The following is a 16469-nucleotide window of genomic DNA, read 5'->3' on the forward strand; positions in this document are numbered from 1 at the left end:
CTGTAATGCTGCTACTATGTTTGTCTCTTCCATTTTTGTCTTCCTTAAAAGTCCTCATTGTGATAAAACAAACTGATTGTGATCTCATTAAATCTTCATACCTGGAGTTTGAAAACAGATTGACATTGACCATATGAAGCATATTCCCTGAGGCAGCTGAAACTTTCGGTAAAGTGTGTTCTTATCACACATGGGGATATTAGTTCACTCCTGACCCTCCAAAATGTTCTTTGGATATTTTTTCCATTTTGTACCTAAACATGCACACATATCTTCTAAAAATCCCCAACTTAAAATTGAAAAAAAAAAAAAATCTCTTCTAACTTGCAAAACCCAGGGTGAATTTCACAAAGTTTAAGTTCAAATTTTCTATCAGGAGCTATTAAGACTTATTCCATTAGAAACTTAACCTTGATTTATTTTTAAGAATTTTACTGAGGCCGCAGGAGAGGGGAATTCTGGTGGGATGGGGCTGGAGGTGGGAGCATCCTCATGGAGATGAAGGGAGGAGGTATGGAATATGAAAGAGTCAGAGGGTGGACTGGGAGGGGATAAAGTCTGGACTATAAAAAAACTAAAGAATAAAATTTTCTTTACTAATACCTTAAGATCATGGGAACTATTTATTGATCATCTGCTTATACTGCAATAGCTTATTGAATTGATAGTGTTGGCTTGGACTACTCCTCCATTTCTTTTGATGAGCTCTTTATCCTTTGGTACAGGAATTCAGTGTTTAGTTACTTTTGGTTAGCTTAGCAACCAGAATGTTCCACATCATGTCCAGAGTCAGTGACAACAAGCCCAGGCCAAGGAAACATTTCCTATACACTCCAGAGCTCTTGTTTGCAGTGAAATCAAAGATGAGACTAGAGCTTGGACTCAGGGTGAACTGTCTTTTCCTAGTGCTTAGAAATGCAGAGAAGGGTATTTTTCTTTTGTTTTTGGTGTTAGAGAGCAGTTACTCCTTGTTTGGACAGGTCTGCTTTCCTTTTCTTTAATTTCCTTTTCTTTCCGTCCTTCCTTCCTTCCTTTTTTCTTTCTTTCTTTCACAGAAAGAGCTTTGTCATTTAGGTGAGATATATTGTTTGGAAGATGTTGGCATTTCCAAAGAGCGCTCTCCTAATTCATGCTCACTGATTTTCCTTTTCTTTTTGTTCTGATCTTGATATGTTCTGTTTCTGATTATCTGTTATCTCATTGGTCATGGGATGTCATTTAGGATTTAACTCACTTCCAGTCTGGTTGAACTTTTGCATTCATCATTCATTCATTCATTCATTCATTCCACACACATTCATTCCATTTCATTCATTCATTCATTTAAACTGCAAACTGTATTTGTATTACTATAGATAAAGTTAAATAACCATGTGGAGTTATATACTAAGGCATAGTCTGCATATTTTTTCTTTCCAATTGTTTTCTTCAGTTCACTTGTCAATAAGTTCTTTATAATCCCATGTCTTTTTAAGCCTTTATCATTAGGTCTTTAGGAGATATTATTTGCATTAATTTTCATGTTTTATTTTCTAAAGCTGTTACTATATTCTCAATCGAAAGAAAAGAATTATTTACTATGATTCTTGAGGTATATTAGCCTCAACACAGTCTTCTTTTATATCTAAGCTCATAGTAAAGGCATAATGAGCTATACATTTTCAGGAATCACTACAGTTTAATTGCTTTAAGGTCTAAAATCTACTTTATTTCATATTATAACAGCACCTGACACATAGGAAACCACCATAATTTCAAACATATGAATCAGTGCTAGAATACTGTTCTAAATGGATGCCTTGCAAAATAGAATACATCATTCCATTCGAAATCCACAGAAAGATGGCCAAATAGTAGTTCAAAGTCCAATAATCACACAGACAGGTTGCAAATGGGGACATTAGGTTCATTCTTGGGTTTTCTGAATCAAAATTCCATGCCATGCTATGACTCTGAAAATTCAAAATATTCTTTCTAGTGGTATTCTGATTATAGGTAAGTCTTCTATACACCATTTCCAATGTTTCTATGGTGTCTTGGTTGGTCAGCTAGTCTCTCCATTGTTCTGTGTGTGTATTCATGCACACATGTGCATATGCATGTGTGCATACAAATTTTCCACCTACAACCCTGGAGAAAAGTTACTAGACTTTAGGGTAGTAATTATAACACAAACATCCTTTGAAAACACAGGCCATAGAAAACATTAAGTTTCATCTATGTGAGTCTCATCTATAAAATTCTTATCTAAACAATTTAAGCCTAAGCATACACCATTTACAGTTGAGTCCTGAGTTGTCACATGAAGAATTAAGATCTTGACTTTCTTTTGTACTTCTCAATTCAGTGCAATCAGTTATTGTAATTTTTTGGAAATCTTTCTATGAGTCATATATTTTTCTCCTTGTATTCTGTATCTGACTAAGGACACAAGAAACATCACATCTTAAAGTTTGAATCATTCTGGCCTGCATGGTAAGTATATGCTTTCAGAGTGTAGACTAAACTAAAATGCATTTGAAGTTCACCAAGAAACTATTTTCCATAGTAGATGTACGGTTATGTAGTGTTCTGACTCTCAAAGAATGAGGTTATCCCAGTTTCAACAATTACATAATCCTGAACTCTAATCATAGGAACAACGTGAGCCATTTCCCAGACTATCAGTAGCAGCATCTGCAGCAAAAATTGGATGCACAGTAGGCACATAGAAAACTGCTGTCTTCTTGATACCAATATAAAAATCTCTAACACAATCTACATGAAACTTTCAGAAACCAAAATGCATCTCTACATCATGGGAAGAAGATCTTTACAAAAACAGTTAAAATAACTATTTCAGACAGTGGTTTTAAAGTATTTATTGTATGCACGTTCCCATAATCAGATATAGATCACCCTCTTTAAAAGGAAATGTATTTGAAAGTATGTGCTTGCAGCAAAAGTTTCAAATCTCTTATGTATTTAATAATTTTAACTGAATAGGATTTGTGGAGGCCAACTAATTAGCAGTAATGACTACTTCAAATCTAATTTCACTCTTTTTTCCACTTGGAGAAGTAGCCTACTGAAGAGAGGTGAAATGACTCAGGGGTAAAGAAACTTTCTCCGAATCCTGATGACCTGAGTTCAATATATGGTAACCATATAGTAAAAGGAGAATACTTACTTTCTAGTGTTTTTCACATGGCATAGCATGTGTGTGAGCACACACGTGTTATTTTTTAAAAAATAAGAAATAACCCCATTAATCTCATCGTTACGTCCAATGAGTGCTCAAATCATAAAAGGACTTTTCACTCTTCTGAGTTTTTGGTACTCAAAAGTTTAACACAATCTGTTGCTATTGGTTTCCCTTTAAAATAGACCTATTGTGGACTATTATTTAATCTCTAATGGTCAAGTAGATTGAAGAAAAAAATATGCTGTTAGTAGAGCCTACTACAGGAACAGGTTTCTCCATTGGTGTTTGATGGTTTCTATATAGCAAAGAGAGGAAGGAGATTACCTACATAGGGGAATTCTGTGGCTCCAGAGAGCTCCTACCCGTGGAATACGTCCTCACATGGAGTCCAGCTAGAAAGCCAGCTATATAGGCTTCAAATCCTCTCACCTTTCTTAACTACTCCATTGATATTCAGAATAAACACACACAGCAGCCTTGAACTCAGACCACTCCAGTCTTTGCTGCCTCACAACCAGAAGCTTCTTCCCAACACAGAGCAATGTTCATGCACATGCTGAGAGATCAAAAACATGCTTTCTAATGCTTCTAATCTATGTAAGTGACTTTGTATTCTTAAACTAGTTGAACACGCATCTCTTTAGTCTAATTGTCTTCTACTGTACTCTTCTTTCCATAACTACCAATGTTTTTGGGTGTTTTGGTGTTCATTGTGTTGAGTTTATTGATTCATTTCTTTGTATAAGGAATATAATAGACTTTGCTTGCTTGTTGATTTAGACTGGGTCTCTCTATTGGCTCAGATTAGCTTAAAATTCACAGTGATTCTGCCCCTGCTTCCCAAGTGCTGTAATGCTATGGCTGTACCATTCTGCTCTCTGCTCTGAGAATGGTACTTATATGCTATAATTGTTCACACAGTACTTGGCACTTTCTTTCTGTTTTGACTCTTATCTAAAAATCATAATTTGCCCATGGAGAGATGAGAACTTTACAGTGGCTGTGCAATTTATCATCAGTATCCTAGAGTGGACTGTACTAGTTACATGGAACATTCTGTTGAATAAATGACCTTGCTGCTTACTCCCCTTTAAAAGCCATATCTTACTATCAGCAGATAGCAGAGTTCTCTCACTCATATGGGTGTCATGCAGTAATGAGTCACAGAAGAGCTTTGTGTTTTTTGTTGCCATTGGTGATTTTTGTTACCTATCTAAATTTTGACTACGTGATGCAATCCCTTTGTAGTGAATCTCTCTGACCTGAGAGAACACAATGCAGGAACAGAACATTGGTTACTCTATTTCAGGAGCTGTTCAGATCTGAGAAAGAACACGAAAGACATCACAACAGAATCAGAATGTTATAGAATGGTTTCAAAATGTTGAAATAAATGATATAGTCAGCCAAAATAATTGCCCTGGCACCCTATCATTCTATTGACATGAGGAGTTCATGCCCATTTACTACATTATGGGCCTCTTTTGAAATGTAATACTCTGATAACCACACTCAGTGGGCAGATTAATGAAATCATGATTTTTGGTGTAATGTTTTATTTTATATAAAGAAAAGCAGCAAGTAAGTATTAAGAAAATGATAGAGGAGATCTGAACTAAAGAGGTTGCAATTATTTTTTTAAGTTTCTTAGCATAGAGGTCATCATGGCCACAAACAGACTAAAAATTCATTTTAGGACTCAGTACTGTTAAATACTAATCCCCCTTTCATCACAATAGCTACTGAATATAAATCTGAGTTAGCAGAGACAAAGATTTGCTCATAGATCTCCTCTGTGGAGCAGGACAAGCTATGGTTTGCCCTGTATATATACCAAGTACAGGACAGAGTAGCCGTGACACACCAATGGGGCATGTCACTTCTTACAACACAGACCGGGATAAGTTATCAACCTATCTTTGAATAATTGTTTACCCTTGCTAAAATATTACTACTTAGATAATTAAGTACAACAAATATTATCCATGAAAGTTTCGAAACATAGAAAGGGTTTATTTGCTAAAACTTTTAACTATAAATGCTTACAACTTTATTACCATTTGCCTAGACACATGGTTTTCACCCTTGCTTGGAACCTATTTCCATGCAGATGCACGCAAAAGTCAACCATGAACAGTGCAATCTAGAGGGCTTCTTCAGCTTCATGTTTAGTGGAATCTGGCTCTCCCACCCTAAAAAAGAGAGCACTGTTCACATCTGCAGCAGTCCATTGCAGAGTTAGCTTTAGACCAGAAAGAATATATCTCATGGAGCACAAGAAACATATTACACAGCCTCTTGGAAAGATGTGGTTTATAGAAGCTATGTGCACCCCTTACATTGTGAACCATTTAAACTGTATTAAAAATAAAGGGTAATTTTGAAGTTTAATTTTTTAAAGCTGATATGTGTTGCTAGGCAGATATAAAATAGGAATTTTATTAATACGCCTCTACCACTTGTGATAGAATATCATGTTTAATTAAACAAGATAGACTTGTCTTGTTTAATTTTCAAGAAATACAAAAGGGACAATAAAGTACTATGTTGGAGGATTGCCAGGATTGGAATCTGTCAGATTTTAGCTGTGGTTTGCGGATAGGACCATAGTAACCTTTTGTGCGACTCGGTCAGTTAGGGAAAGGTGAAAAAAATGGCTATAAACTGCAACATTGCTGTTGCCCGAGGTAGCAGAGCATTCAAGATGAAAGCAAAATGCAGTCAAGTCCCATCCCTGCAAGAATAACTGGGGAGGGAAGTGAAAGGCAGACTGTCATGCACAAAGCAAACCCATAGTGCACAGTGCACTGAACCCTGAACCCAGGTTGCACTGTCAGATCAGCAAGGATAAAGGCTGAGGAAACAGACCACAAGATTCAGCCACATATGTGTCACAAGTGACCTTCACATTCATTCCAATCCCCTCTGCTGTCAACTGTCAGGACATGCTTTACTACTGCCTAAATATTCGTTACCTATACTCTGTAGTGATGGTCCACTTAAATTATTTTCAGTGTATTTTATTTTATGAGTCTTTGAAGGTTTGGCCTACATGTATGTATGTGTGATTCCTGGGTGCCTAATGGTCTTGCAGGTGAGAAAAGAGTGATAGATCTCCTGGAACTAGAGTGGCAGATGGTTGTCAGCTGCTGGAAATTGAACCTAAGTCCTTTCCAAGAATAAAGAGTGTTTTTAATTGCGGAGACATCATTCCCCTATTGGTCTATCTTAAATAAAAATACTCAAAATAGCCTCCTTCATTCAAATACCTCATGATACTAGAATGAAGTTTAGTCTTTTCTATGACTATCAAATATATCAAATATATAATTGAAACTATCTATCAAATATCATGACCTCTCAGTGCTTGGACCCCTCAAGAAACTCCACAGCTCTGTGTAAAGGCTGCTGTGTGATATATTGAGTGAGGGGGGAAATCTGTGAGCACTTGTTTCCAGAGTGCTGGGTGAGTGGACATCATTTCCTGCTTTGCAAGGGGGTGTTAGGTTTTTTTCAACTGTTCTTACTTCATATTCTTTTCTCCTCTCCATCATTTCTTGAGTACTATAAATACCAGTTTCATGAGTGTTCTGTGCGATAAGGTAAAGGTCACATGTCATGTTGTTCTTAGGTGTTTTTCAACTTTTTCAACTGCTAAAACTATTCATTTTTTGTTAGTTGTAGTGTTGTTGTTGTTGTTGTTGTTGTTGTTGATGATGATGATGATGTTGTTTTTGGCTTTATTGGGGCAGGGTGCATGTGTGAATTTCTCAGATCTTGGTAGGAAAAAAACCAACCAAAGAAACAAAACAAACCTTGACTTAGGTTAGCACAAATGCCACTGAGAAAGTGCTTTGGGAACTAATTTATTTAGTCATCCTGCAGAATTCCAGTGTTCAATATAGATAACTAATACTGTACAGTTTTACCTAAAATGTGGAAACCTGTTGAATTACACTCCTCAGCCCCCAGCTCTCCCACCCTGTACATGGAGGCATCTGCTTTCATGGAGCTATCCCTACTGCCTAACACTTAGGTGCAAACCTTGTACTTCAGTTCCTGCTTTATCTTGCACTGCAAAGTAGTTAGGGAAATAGGATTAGAAGGTAATGGTGTCTGTTTTACAAATGTAGTTATAGCCTTTGACTCAAGTGTCGTGGGTTGAGAAAATTGAGCCCCTTGCAATTGTTAGTCCATCAAATTAGTAAGAGGTGGTACTATGGAACATGAGCAGCACTTTAATTAAGTCGATTTTGGTCAATCTTGCCATTCCAATTTTTTATACACAAGACTAGACTAGATCCTGCTGCTTTGGAGATTTGTCTGGTGTTGTGGGTAATATTTAAAACTGTGGCACTCAATCTGGCTTGATGTTATGGTGCCGCCATGTTCCTCACTAGGAAAGCCTGCTGCCACAGGCCGGCCATAAGCACCAGCTCTGGCTCCCACAAGACCCCAGCGGCCGAGATGGCTCTGCCAATCTACCACACTGTCTCTACAATGTTTGGCTGAGCCCAGACCATCCTGCCATCTATGCTACGGTACCCGGTAGAAATGAGACTTTAAAGCTTAATTAGTATCCAAAGGCTTTATATATTTAGAAATGCTCAATTAATAATTTGCCCACTCAATTAAAGTTGTTTCTCAATATCTAACCTTATGATATAAATTGTTACCCAGGACCATCCTGGATCTGTGCGTGGTTTTCCATGGCTCCTACATCGCTCCTCACTCCTCCTCTTTTTTCTCTTCTTTCTCTCCTCACTCTGCCTACCTCTCATACAGCCCAATCGCCAAGCTTTATTACAAATGTAGTGGGAAAATATCCTGCTCCAGTCTGGAGTTGTGAAGTTATGGCCTCTGAATACCCATTGCAGGCTTCAACATGGAAGTCACTGTTCTTAAGTGCCTGGATGAAGCCTGCTGTTCTCTTTAGGTCTCAAAGCCTGATGGAGACATAACAAGGCAAATTCAATTATAATGCTCTTTTTATAAGACCCTAGCATTTTTAGAGTCTTGATATGAGCACAACTGGCTATCTTCCCTAGAATTTTTTTTTATTTAAATATCTAATCTCCATCACCCACACAGTATTTAACATCTGTTCTTCAGTCGCAATGCAAGCATTGGCTTTTCTTTGCTGGCTTAGAAATAATATAAAAACAAAACCCAGATAACTTTTTGGATGAATTTAGATAAGAGAAAGGGGAACGTAAAAAGAAGCATGTTGAAATGGATTGTTCCAGGGCATTCTTGTGTCTTTACAGAACTGCGTGTCAGTTGTTCCTGGCAGGCAGTTTTGTCTGCATGCCCTGTCTGCAGCTAAAGCTCTTAAAATCAAAGCTATGTGCAATATATCAGCTTGACATTATATAAATGAGGCTGGACACACCTCTAAGAAGGCTGTTGCTCAAGGCTTAATTTTTAAAAGCCATTTTTTTTTTTTTTTTTTTTTTTTTTTTCATGAGAAGAGGATTCTCCATATTGCCTGGGCTGGCTTTAAACTTCTGGACTCAACCACTTAAGTAGCTGGGAATATGGACACGTACATGACTTTAAGTTGTTTATTTTCGACTACAACAGTATAGTATGCATTCTTAACTCTGTTAGGCATGAATGAAGTGCAATCTTTATCAGCCTAAAATATACTGCATGCAGTTGACTGAGAACTGCATGTCATAAATTGCAATTGGCACTATACTTTTGCAGTTGCTAGGCTACTCACTCAAGACAAACATTTGTGTGTGTGTTTGTCCAGAGAAGCCTCATTGTCAATGATGTGCTTTCAAAATAGCTCATGCGGACCCTAATGAAATGACAAGCCAGTCATTTAGAAAGCAGTAACTATTTATTGTGAACTTACGAGCAGTTCAGATTGTACTTTTCCAAACACGGAGGCTGCTTCTCCTTTTCTAAAAAAAGGAAAGATGATAATAAGTGCAGAAAACACTTAACATAGCCACAATAAACACATCCTACTGAAGCACTTAACTCCCAAATGTCTCACTGGAGAAGGCTGTAAGCAAACTTGCTTTTGCTGTCGGGCTCCAGTGACAACTATTCACTTCATCAGACTAATACTTTGACCTCAAGGGCAGCTAGATAATATATTTTCAATAATGAAAATAGAAATATATTTGTTTCACAGATACTCTTTTATACCAAGTTCACTTTTATGATCGTTACCTACTAGGGTCTGTGTGACACTTGTCTGACTGTGATTTACAGAAACAAATTGTCATTTGGGCTCTCTCTGGGTGAGAGAAGATGGCAGAATATTAGGCTTAGGAAGTGTGAGCTTTGCAAGGGCCAAACCTTTTACCCTTTGGTATACAGTGCTCTGGAGGTTTATGGTAAATGTTTGTTAAATGATTCAATTAGATGGACTATAGTAAAATGTCTTTGTAGACATTCTAGAATATGGCCATCTACTGGCCCACAATGAGTTCCTATCTTTATGTATATAAGGGAAATAGAAAGCAGTGAAAATCGAGTCTAATGGGCATTCTTTAAATTTAACAACCTAATCATTAGCATTTTAAAATGTTAAAAATACTTTCTGTTTTTCTATTTATATATTCATTCATTCATTCATTTGTTTGTTTGGGGTTCTGCATGCAGAAACACACATGCAGAGGTCAAGCATAATTTTCGGAGTTGTTTTTCTTCTTCCGGTATGTGAGACCTGAAGGTCAAACTCGGGTCATCTGGCTGGCCTACAGGTGCCTTTATCATCCTCAGAGTCACTTGGCAATTACCTCGCCCATCCTTAAATACTTTTAAATATCGAACATATTGTTTGAATTTTCCCTTGCTAAATATAGCAGAAAAAGTCTGAAAGTCTGGCCTGAACAATGACTTTGACCAATAGGAAAATATAAATTGAAAAAATTAGAGGGTGTTCTTTCCTCTAACTTCAGTTTTCCATTCTCTGACTTTTCTGAAAATCCCCATAAGCAACACAGGAGAAGCAGAACTCTGAGCAGGCAGGCCTTCCCTATTCAGGAACTGTTCACGGAATCCATGGAAAGTACATTGTTAATTTTCCCGTACTTTACTATTGGTGGGGAATCTTCTGGCGTGGGGCAGGGGCTTTGTGCTTATTCAGTTTGAACTTAACTCTGTGCAAGGCATTTTTTGCAGATGTCCCAGTCAGTCCACACATGTACATGACAAGACTCTGTACTTCCAGCTTCTGTCATTTTGGGGAGGCTTTGAAATGAAGGCTTTATTGAACTCAAAGTGTGTATGCTTTGCTGCTCTAACACCACAGGACTATTTTTTGTTGTTGTTTTTTGTATTAATATTATGAACTTTTTGTAATATTAATTCCTACTGTAGCCTCTCCCTTAAAATTCTAACAGACCTGGAAACAGCAAGCAGGTTCTCTACTAAGATTCCAACAGACCTGGACGCAGCAAAGAGGGCTAACCAAATGGCATTGACTAGCACTTAAATAACTGCTTGTACTACATCCTCCATCTGATACATTAATGAATACATTTGCCTGTCTTTTCAAACAAAAAATCACATAATATTTTTGTGAACAGATTGTAAAACTTTGAATTTACATAATCATGTGATATACACATTAATCTCTGAACAGTCTCTTAATTTGCATCTCATATAAATATATACATTTTGGCTTAGATTTTTAAAATGTTCAAATGTTTTTCATTTGACTTTCCTATTAGATATCTAAACAACCTAAGTCAAAGTGGTTAAAGGAAAAACAAACCTTTTTCTAGGTCACTTATTATACTCACAACATAGATCCTGGTTATTGAGTTCATTTCACCAAAGAAATTTTTTGTTACATGAACAATTAGAAAACCCAGAGGATATGAAAACATACCAGAGTGCATCTCTACTCTCAAAAGTTTACCAATGTGTGGGGTCTACCTGCAGTGACAGTTCAGTCACTGACGTGCTTGCTTTGCATGCATAAAAACCTGAGTTCATTTCTTCAGATCCCAAGGGAAAAATCTCAGGCTTTTAGTTCCAGTGCTGATAAAGCAGACACAAAGGAGTCCCTGAGGCTCCTGGCATAAGCAGTGAGCCCTGGGCCAGTAAGGGACCCGATCTCACACAAACAAGATTACTGGTACCTGAGAAAAGACAGCCAACACTGATTTGTCACCTCTACATGTATGTGTATAAGTATTCGCACACATACACACACATAAACACGACCATATAATTGGCAAATTTTGTAAAATAACTGAAGAACATGTTAGTTCTAATATTTTAATTAGACCTTTATAAATAAGTCCAAAAACCTTATCCAAGGCTGTCATCTGCATTGTTGATAATCATACATATGACATCATCTCCTGCTAGTTGTGGGAGGGATCTGAACTCACAAAGCTTAGTGTTCCTGGAAGGGCCACCCCTGCCCAGGGAAGAGGGCTGCTTATTTTTACTCTCTAGAGCACACTTGCCTTCCAAACAAGGATCCCATAAGGTGCCATAGAGAGACACATTGTCAAATTGGCAGAAGTGAGATACAATTTTCAGGGAGGTCCAGGCTGATGTTGCTGGATGCATAGATAGAATGACTCTTTAGAAAGCTCTTTTGGGTCAATTTTTATCAATACAAAAAAGAAATTAGTGTGCAGTGGCTGTGAGCAGCTGTTCTCAGGGGAAGAGTCTGGAAAAAGTGTGATTAGTGTGGTTGTTAGAAAGACACTGGATTGAAGGTAATCTAATAAGCATGACTAGATATTAGGCAGAAGGCTTGATCATGGGGCCTGCATACTGACTGCTAAGGAATTTGGATTTTATCCTGCAGATGAGAAATCACATGACCAGTGACATACTATTTTAGGTAGCTAAAGCCGCACTTCAGCAATGTAGGGCAAAAGCAGCAAAGAACTAAGTCCAATAGACAAGGCTTGGAGTCGGTGCAGACAAGTACTAACAATGAGAAAGAAGAGCTGATGCAATGGTATTTAGTATAATAGATGTTGCTGTTTTCATTTGGGCTTCCCAAAGAAATCCATGGTTGCAAGAGAAAATAATGAACATAGGGAAAATGTGAAGAAACAGTGGAAAATACTCATTCTCTTTCTTTGACTTTATTGTTACTAAATTTTCATTTTGCTACATTAGTGAATATTGAAATCAGCATTTATTGAGGGTGTTTTAGTAGGAATTTTATTGTTTATTTTGTTAATAAGAATTATTGAAGGATCTCATTTTTAATGGCTATCCATCATTCTATAGTTTGAACCCAAACAAAGATTATTGCAATATTATAAGCTTACATTTTCTATGTTTTCATTATTTTAAGTGTCATAAATCAATGACAAATAACATAAATGTCTTAGTAAGAACTATTATTCTTGCGTTTATTTGGATAGGTTGTATCAAGTACACTGTAGAAAAAAATCATATTTATTGTTTTTTAAACTTACTTTGACCTGTTCTCACATTAACTGTAATATGGCACATCTTACCTTGAGTTAGCATCAAAATGGGACAAAAAGGTGAACAGTTTTATATAAAAATGCTTAACCTTCCCCTCCCGTCCTGGGTAGGTTGCCTCCCTTCTCTGTTTCAAGCCACAGTGTGATTGACATGCTAGCACTTATTTCTATTATAGGAGCATAATACATGCTGCAGTCTCCACTGACTACAGCTTTATCTGGGAAGATGCATGTTCCCATACACACACTCCACTAGGCGCTGTCCGGGAAGTTCAGTTTACTCACACCATCAATAATCTATTTACAACTTTTCCTAAACCATGTATGTCCCCTTTAGTATGGAAAAGTGAACTCAGTTTGTTTTGCATGACTTAATGGATTTCAAAGTATTATTTTCTTATGCTTTTAGATCATTAAGATATGAAGTTTGATTTTTAGATCAAACTTCAATAATTAGAAGTTTGCTTATTTTCTTTCATCTTATTATCTTTTTAAAATATAGTCTAGATACTAGCCTACTGACAGTCATGATTTGATAAGATATTCTCCAAGTGCCTTTCTTTTGTCTTAATTTTGTCTGATAAGTCTATTATGTTAAAAACATGTAAGAGGATTCCTCAAACTAATTTTTGGTGGTTTAGATTGTTCTAATCATTTATTTTTAATTATTAATTATATATTTGCATTGCTTTCACCTCTTCTCTCTTCATGTGTGTATGTACCTGAGTGCAGTTGCTTTCAGAGGCTAGAATATGAAAATCTCCGAGAGCTGGAGTTACAGAAGGTTGTGAACTACCTAGTGTGGGTGTTGGGTATCAAATTCTGGTGCTTTGGAAGAACACTTTATATATACTCTTAACCTCTGAACTGTTTCTCCCACCCATATGTTTTCAATTCTGATATTATAATGCATTAACTACTAGGCTATATTCTAAGTTAAGGAAAGGGAAAAGTAAAAAAATAAAAGGGGAAGTTGATAAAATGGACAGACTTTTCATTGTGAGTCTGTGTTTGACCCGTGGAGATGTTATTCTTTGAAAATTTCATACATCTCTCTTCCCTCCAATTACATGTGCTCTCTCTCTTTCTCTCTTTCTATCTTTAAATAAATAAACCCACTAAGTACAATTAATGCTGCCTATGTGTGCTTGGCTATGAAATCATCTACTGGAGCATAAATAGGGACCTCACCTTGGAAGAAAGTAAATGTCCACCTCTAAACAGCCATCAGTTGCCAATAGTTTCTCAGTGATGGATGGAATTTTATGAACAACTTCCTCATTCATGCAGGCTTTGGGGCTGCTTTGATGCTGTGTAGGTCTTGTGAATGTATTCACAAGCCGCTATCAGTTCACATGTTCAATAGCCTTCTCCGGTCTATCAGATATGTTTCACAGTAGATGTCCAGTACTTCTGGCTCTTATAATCCTTCAGCCACCTGAGTCTTGTGGAGAGGGAGCCTGATGTAGTCCCATTTAGAAGTGAGCATTCATTTTTCAACAGACTGACCACTCTCTATTCATCTTCATCTATTACAACATCAACAAAATGCTTCAGTTATGAAGGCTAAGAGGTACTCTAATCTAAGTGTGTAAAGATAAGAACTTAAGGCCTGGGTTATTACTATTGGCAGACTGATAACTGTAGGTTCTCCTCTATACACTACTTGGCAAACCATGGGTTTTTGACTAACTAATAGGACCAGGTGTTGATTCCATCCTGTGGAAGAGACTTAAATCTAATCAGAGAGTGTTTGCCTATATACAATTTGTGTTGCTATTGCAACACTGGGTAAAATTTGGTAGGCTACTTGATATTATAGCCCACTGTGTTCACAGCTCAGTAAGATTGTTGATTACTTTTCCCAATAGTGTGCAGAGCATCTTCTAGAATTGTGAAAGCTAACCAGTAGAGATGAATGCTCCAAATCAGGACCAGCTTGATTTCTCCATGTCTCATTATTAAATAAAGTGGTGTCTTCTGCACCCAAGTCTTTTTTTTATCAAATTCTGGAGGATAACCAAAAGGGAATATCCTGCATTATTGAAGGCTCTATGAGAACCTCAATAGTAGGCACTGGTTATAGGCTTTCTGATAGTCATATAGATTGACAAGTTGTTTTCCTAGAGTTTCTATTGTACCTTAATCATATATTTACAATTTTAAAGTAAAACTATATAGAAACTAAGTCAAGCTGATTGAGTAGATAAAGCTTTATTTGTACTATTTTGTGTAATATTGGGGTGGGTCATCAATGTGTTTCCTGAACTGTTGATTTTCATAATTTATAGAAATGAGAAAAGCCCACTCTGCTTTTCTAAAGACTTAATAAATGTTAGACCTGTACTTAGACCTTTAGTTACCTTTCCATCTTTGTATCTCTTTGTCTAAATTTCTAAAACTATAATCTGTATCTGGCACTGGATTCCAGTGGAGCCATGGACTAGTGCATAGAGCATGGGCTTTCAATTTTTTAGTTTGAGTAAACAATATTCACATCATACTTATATCCTTAAATTGTGGTGATGGAAATAAATGTCTCTTATACCCTATAGACCATCGCACAGACTTCATTTACAGTAAGTTTTATAAAGTAATTAATTTTTGCTTTTCTTTTCTTCATTTTCTTCCAGATAAAATATTATATATGAATCCTAGATGGGTCTCAAACTTGCAGTTCTCCTGTCTCAGCCTTCTTTTGTATCACAGTTTTACAGAAATATACCATTAGACTCTGCTGCAAAATGGTTGCTGCTGACATGAGATGAATGTAGTCTTGCTTCTTCTCTACTTCCAGCATTAGTCTACTTTTCTTGGTAGATGTGAGGAAAAGGAATACATTGACATTTTAAAAACAGTTAATGAGGGATTCATTTTACTTTCAGCAAGTCACAGAAACCACAAGTCCTTCAGTGTTGCCCCCTTCAGCCTTGTCATTGGACCTGCTCAATAATGCCGTGACTGCCTTCAGTACCTTGGAAGAGCTGATTCGGTACCTAGAGCCAGATCGATGGCAGGTGGACTTGGACAGTCTCTACAAGCCAACATGGCAGCTTTTGGGCAAAGCTTTCTTGTATGGGAAAAAAAGCAAAGGTAAGCTTCCTCTTCAGGTTAAAACTCATTTAAGTCGTAGTCATTGATGTTTTCCGAGTCCTTTGCCATGATTTCTAAAAGGGAGAGTTTAGAATGCCTTCAGGGATACGCTTAAACAACTCGTTTTATTATCAACGAAAACACGTGACTTATAAAATGAGAATATAAATGAGAAGGAAATCAAGAGATACTTCTGCTGAAAATTCCAGCCACTTCCTATCTCATCAAATATAATTTTGATGGGGCACTCTCTTCACTTTAACAAGAAGCAATGCTTACTCTAATCTACGTTGTGAAATTTAAAAGAAAAGATCCGAGCTAAAAATAAATGAAGTTGAGAGCTAGAAAATGGGATGTTTAATAGAAGTCATTCTTACTATGTATCCCCTAGGTCAGGGTAGCATCCATTTTGTAAACTCAGAAAGTTTTAAAGGGTAGGAACATCGTATGGACTCAAGATAGAAGTTCCCAAGGTAGGATTCACAGCAAGAAAATGACAGCCTTCAGAAGAACATAAACTGGGAATTTTCCTATCTGGAAACTTTCCTTTGCAACCATTACTTTTGACCCAATTGGCTTATATTCTATGAATTGCACGATTTCTGATAATTAAATTTAATCTCTCGTGGACATTAAAAAAAATAAAGATACGAACCACATTTCCAATAAGGTTAGCTAGTTTTCGTGGCAATTTCAGAAGTGTGAGGGAGCTGTATCCTACACAGATGATGCTGGAGAGAAGTAACAGGAAAACAAGACTGCTC

At 36.9% G+C, this 16469-nt stretch overlaps 1 protein-coding gene across 2 annotated transcripts in view; it reads left to right on the forward strand.

Annotated features, from left to right (window-relative positions):
• Pdgfc (platelet derived growth factor C) overlaps positions 1-16469 on the forward strand; it is a 162334-nt gene that overhangs the window by 136747 nt on the left and 9118 nt on the right. For both annotated transcript variants that reach the window (XM_034501241.2, XM_034501242.2), the window contains one exon: positions 15498-15705. In XM_034501241.2, coding sequence (XP_034357132.1) covers positions 15498-15705 — 208 coding nt within the window. The remainder of the gene's footprint in view (positions 1-15497; positions 15706-16469) is intronic.

The sequence above is a fragment of the Arvicanthis niloticus genome, chromosome 4, assembly GCF_011762505.2.
Source record: "Arvicanthis niloticus isolate mArvNil1 chromosome 4, mArvNil1.pat.X, whole genome shotgun sequence".
NCBI lineage: Eukaryota > Metazoa > Chordata > Mammalia > Rodentia > Muridae > Arvicanthis > Arvicanthis niloticus.